Raw genomic sequence first — 6,000 nt, 5'->3', positions numbered from 1 at the left:
GCTTGATTTTCATTTTCGGCGCTGCACCGGCTGCCTATTAGTCAAATAATAACACGACTGAGCGCGTGGGCTCAGCCACTGACCTGCTGTGCTCTTTCATCTGGCTGTAGGATCCACCGGAAGCACACGACACTTCCAACGCCAAGGGCTCCGCGGCTTTGTGGCCCTGCAGCCGAGCGCGACAAAGGAACGGCATTCCGGCTATGTTCGAGATATTCAATTTACATATATTAGTGTCAGATGTGGAAATGACTTATACCACAAATTTTGAAGTGTGCATAAATCACAGTTGCCACGGAAATATCCACGGAAACCAAAGGTTGGTGGAATTTAGGATTAGGAGCTAAGGGAATGGATGTGATTCTGGTGCTTAATGATGCCATGTGGCACTGTGGTGGTAGTTTTAGGGTTATTTGTAGAGCAGTGAGAGCAAATGGCTATATCCTGATCCAGCATAAGTAGCACTTTCTCTCTTTACTTGGCGTGGGCCAAACATGTCATGTGAATATAACCAGTTTGAGCATGAGATTTGCAGTCATGTCAGGAACTCTTTTGTCCAAGTCTTGAAGCGGAATCCCCTGTTTGTCAGCTTTAGTGCTTCTTCGTTTTGTCTAACATTCATCTCTCCCAACACTCCACATGTGTGCGTTCCTGTTCGTTTAGCTGTCCTCCTGCTGGTGTTTGTTCGGTAAGATCCCAAACCCGCAGGCTTGAGGCCCAACTAGGATTCTTGCATTCCTCCTGAAATCCCTGAATCTTCGTTATACTCTGGGTCAGCTGATGCAGAGGGCGGGGCCCTGTGCTGCTACGCTTTGCCAAACAGGCAGACTCTCAGGAAAGGCCGTTCCACGTGAGAGACATGGGAAGCAAACACCTTAATGATGAACCTTAATATTCAACAGAAGCATCTGCACTAAATTCCATCATTCAGTGAGGATCACGTGAAGTCAGTTCCATAGCTCGACTTTTGAAAGTTTAATTAATGATGTTTGAAAGTGCCAGGTGATATGCTGGGCTCAAAGGTGAGGTGAGAAAAAAATAACATACCAAGGTTTTGAGGGGGACAAAAATTGTAAATGTAAATTCATTAACATATCTTAACTCCCAAGGCAGTGCTTAACTTTTCTACTATAATTTATACAATTCTTCCAAAACTCTCTTTCATAGCTTAAAATGTTCTTTCATCTGTGGGTCGGTCTGTTTTCAGAATGTAAACAGTGCGTCCCAGGAGGTGGCCAAAGTGCTGCCAGTTTTATATAAGCAATATTTCAGTCTACATATATTTTTCAAATAAATGTAAAAGTTTTATTTTATGGGTAACTTTATGAATACTTAACACGATTGTTTTAAAGAGGAAGTGTCTTTTAAACACTGTAAAAATACCCGCGACAAGGTTTTTTAAAAAACAAAAACACCACGCTAATATTAGTGTTATCTTTGCAAGGTTCGGTTTTGTTCATTTTTATTTTAAAGAATCTGTAGTTTGTTGTTTTTGGTATATATTTTTAAGAAACCTTTTTAAGATCCAAGAGGTCTGGGCTTTCGATGTTATTGTATCTGAGAACAATACTACTAGGCCTACGTGAGTTTTGTGAAAAAGAGGTACATATTTTTGCGAAAATGTTATTTATTTCTATGGAGACCACGGAAATTGTTTATTTTTTTGTGGTTTTAAAGTATAAAATAGTACAGTTGCTCTAACGAATGACTGCGAAAAAAGATAAAAACTGCTCTTTTACCACAAGTATTGCCGCCGATTCCGAGTAAAACGAGCTCGTATTAAATAGTAAAGGTTGGCGGTTAAAAATTAAGCGCAGCCAATGTAATACTTGGGCCATTTAAACGAGGGCAGTATTAGATTATGTACGGTGCAAACTTTCCGCGAAGCCGAAGTTGTTCCGTTTGCTGACGCTAGGAGCTGACCGTGGTGCTGAAACGGCGGCGGCGGCTCGCTGTCTTCAAGGGGGCAGCCCGCACTCCGACTGAGCCGCTGAGGCGACGCGTATCCTCCGCTCTCCGCCGATCTGACTTCGCGGAGCCCATCGCCGCTCCGAAACGGGCGGACCTGCCCTTCGTCCACCGGACTCCCACGGCGAGTGGCCACCCCGGGGCGATCTTTCGCTTTCTCTTTCCTCTTTTCTGAGGGAAAGTGTTGAACGCACGCAAGGACATTATTCTCTGAGCTCAGGAGCGTACTCTCCAAGACATGTGCACAACAAGAGATTGCCGTGTGAATGCGCTCCTCTTCATCTTCATCCTTTGTGCCCCGATGGCATACGGCCAAGGTAAGATATCCGTTTATTAATACAGTGTATTTTTAAGCACGTCGCAGTTGCAAATTTAATTTTAAGGCATCTAAAAACTGGTCCCCTGTCTGTAAAATTCTAGTACAATGCTATGCAGTTCCCGAAATCGGTCTGCAATGGACTGTGCGGCTGCTATTTAGCGCGGATTTTCGGTATATCCAATACAGTCCAAAAACAATGTGAATCTGAGAAAATCCGGCATATCCACAGTCGTATACATGTCTTTAAAACGTCCTCTCTATCCTGCATTTAATATGTTTACGGACGTTTTTGAAACGTTCCTTACTTTGATACTATTTAGCCTCACCTAATGTTTGTGTCACTGTTCTTTTAAATATGGTTTTTACATATATAACCCTATCGTTTAGAATTTTACCTGGTGCTGTATTTAGAAGTGCTGTTGACGACGACAACGGGGAAAAAAACTTTAGTTCAACAGGTCTACATCAGCAGTATGTACAGTAAAACCAGGAATAATAAAGTTTCTTATGGCAGCTAAAATTCTTATTCTTATATGAAAGTTTTAAAGGAAACCAACTTTTTGCGGGAAGTAGACGTTATATATTAGCGTAATAATAATAACGATGATGACGACGATGATGATGATCTCAGAATAGAGTGATCATCGCAGAAAATAAAAATCTCGTCTTTAAAATCAAGTAAATAGTTAAGTAGGGAGGGCAAGGGGCAGGCAGATAGATCTTATTTTCTTACTGGGGGTGCAGTAAGATCAAACATTTCATCATTAACAACCCTAGATTGACCGGTTCGGTTTCTTTCCCAGGTCTTATTATGGATATCTTGGGGTCATGGAAGACCCTCTCTGAGCCTTAAACTAACCTCGTGGCATGAAATAGCTGTTTTTTTTTTCCATATTCACAGAAACTGGCATTCATTGAAAACATGTGCAATCAAACTGACGAATTAACAAACTTGACAGCCGGTAGAAATCCAGCTCCTAATGTTTTACTACTGCCCATTAAAATCTAATTGGTCCCAATTCAGAGGCTACGTCTGTTATTTTATCGCGCGTAATTTCTATACGCGATGCGCATCGTTTACTTAGAGTAAACCTGAGACCTTCATTCTGTGAAACGACAAATGCTTTTTCGCGTCATCAGTTGGGACTGCAAAAGATTACAATCACTTTGCAATTATTTATTTTCTATGATTTTTGTTTTTAGTTTTCTATTAACGTAAACTGTTGTTATTCTTTATTTTATGTTTAATAAGTGAAATTGCGTTTTTTTGTAACGGGAGGAGTAATGGTAGATTTGTTTTGCAGCCAGGAGGTCCGAGCGCAGATGGAATCTGAGAAATTTGCCTTGTGATGAACCGATGATAAAACAACGTGCTGACATTTGTCTTCGTTTCCTTAAACTTGGCCGTCCTTTCTTCCCTTCGTCGCTAAAAAAAAAGATAATTAATGTCGGATGTCAAGCGTTTGCATTTAATTCCTAATTATAATGCATACAGCCGCATTCACCAAGACACTTAATGACGAACATCAGGGCTTCCCGAAAAGAAGAATATGTCTTTAAGTATATTATGGCTTTGCTCTCATACACAGCAGTTCCGGGAATTCCGCTGGAGAACAACGCGAAAATAGTATCATAGGCAAACTTTATTATCATAACATTTGTGAATACTCAGCTTGCAAAGCTAAATGTATCTATTCTGCGAATTACTTGTGTATTATAGTCCAACGGGCCAGTTATTCTTGGTCCTTCCTCACCACCCACAGTTTGAACGCGACAAGAAATGGTGCGTAATTCGTATCTCCGAAACCAAATAACTTTTAACATTTTTCATTTGCGTAGTCAAGCGTGGGATTTAAACTGTTCAGATGAGTAGTGTAAGGAGGACTTTTTTTTACCGCTGGTGGCTCAGCTGGCAGAATTTCATGTCTATTTATTTAATACTTTTTCTTTTACAAGCGTGATATTCATATTCATAAACATTGTAGGTGCCTGAATATTGAACATTTGTCAGTTAATATTGGACAAAAAGGATTAAACCGGCGTAATGCACATTGTTATATTCCCTGAAAGGCTGTCCTGGCTGTGATATTTTCTATATAGGTGATGTTTCATTTGCTCGCAGGAAAGCGTCCTAAGCAGGATGGACAGGATCGATCCTGCATTACCGTATTATTTTGACCTTTGACCCCTGGGGATTTTTGCCTTCCCTGTCTTTGCCAGTCACCTTCCATCAGCGTTGCTCTACCTCCAGCACTGCACTTTATTGCTGACATGCCTTGGAAGGCACTCTAACTAATGTGCGGATCCATCAATCGGGACCGGGGGCGGCCGTCGGCTCAGAGGCGGGAGCCGTCGCAGATTGATGACATCGTACTGCTGTGTCAGAAGCAGGGGTGAAGGTCAACAGGCTGATTTATGAATTTTCAGCCACCATGGGATCCATGCGGGCGGAAGGTGGCCGTCTCAAAGCGGCAGCTGTCTGGATGAAAGCGCTGTCGTGTTTCTTTGTCGCCCCGAGAGGGATGGGTTGCGTTGTGTCCACCGGTGAGCCGGCAGCCCAGCCCCCTTTCTAGCCAACTTTAAGGATGCTTGTGTCTTCGGAAAAAGAACCTCCATTCTCTAAAACGACTGAGAAAAATGTAAATATTGAGGATATATTTGCAGTAATGGCAGTGACACACCAGGGGAGGGAGTCAATACTGACTGTCAGAGCACGCTTGCTGTCTCCTAGACCAGTGTTTCCCAATCTGGTCTGGTTTTTGCCTCCTCCGAGCTCCTGCTAGACATTTCACATTTTCGCTCCCTCTGGTAGCTGAGCGAGACCAAAAACGTGGACTGTCTGTTGGTCCCCGAGGACCGGATTGGGAAACACCATCCAAGGCAATACCAGGTACTGCTACAAGTCAATCTTACTAACTGAGAGAGCATCGGATGGCTGATGGGTCCAGGTGTGTCTGCGCTTTGCTCTGTTTGTAGCAGCGAGCCTTTGACTGGGTGATGTACTGCTATGTGATATGTACTAAGATTATCATGGTACTGATACACAGGGATTCCACCCCCTCCAGGATTCCCCTCGCAGTTTCCCCTGGGGCTCCTGGGACAGACTCCAGGATGGAGTGGCTGGAAGATGGATAGTATTAAGGTTGTTAATTGAATTAGAATATATTATATAGAACAGTCTTTCCCAGTCCAGACCTCGGGGACCCACAGCCGATCCACATTTTTGCTCCCTCTGGGTTCCCTGTCAGACAGTCCACATTTTTGCTCCTTGAGAAGGAGCAAAAACATGGACTGTTTGTGGGTCCTCAAGGACGGGATTGGGAAACACTGATATAGAAAATTGATTGATCTCGTAATGAACTGGAATCCAGTCTAGAGTGTACCCGTGCATTGTCCCCTTCCACTGCCTGGGACAGGCTCCAGACCTCCCCCCTGACCCGGTTTTGGAGAAGTCAGGTCAAGTCAAGTGGGCCTATATTGTCATGCCATCCATGCAGGAAGTGTACCGTGGCATGAGATGACATCCCCCCAGGTCTACAGTTCAACACAGAGATTAAAGGGGGGTAAGTGTGCATTAACTTAAGGGTGACTCACCAGACAGTACGCAGCAAGGGGCTGAACACACAGCGCATAGGCTAATAGGCTAAGTGCTACAACAGGTGATACATACGCATGCCGTTTTAAATACAAACAACAATGCAAGGGAAAAAAAA

The 6,000-nt window shown here is 43.2% G+C and overlaps 1 protein-coding gene across 1 annotated transcript in view; it reads left to right on the top strand.

The window, feature by feature from the left end:
- The first annotated feature begins 1,504 nt into the window (after window positions 1–1,504).
- Window positions 1,505–6,000, top strand: part of LOC125725022 (seizure protein 6 homolog) — a 164,878-nt gene continuing 160,382 nt past the window's right edge. The window contains 2 exon segments of the mRNA XM_049001561.1: window positions 1,505–1,602; window positions 1,916–2,285. Coding sequence (XP_048857518.1) covers window positions 2,207–2,285 — 79 coding nt within the window. The 5' untranslated portion in view covers window positions 1,505–1,602; window positions 1,916–2,206.

The sequence above is a fragment of the Brienomyrus brachyistius genome, unplaced genomic scaffold (genome assembly GCF_023856365.1).
Source record: "Brienomyrus brachyistius isolate T26 unplaced genomic scaffold, BBRACH_0.4 scaffold59, whole genome shotgun sequence".
Lineage (NCBI taxonomy): Eukaryota > Metazoa > Chordata > Actinopteri > Osteoglossiformes > Mormyridae > Brienomyrus > Brienomyrus brachyistius.
This window is presented reverse-complemented; position numbering and strand designations above follow the sequence as displayed.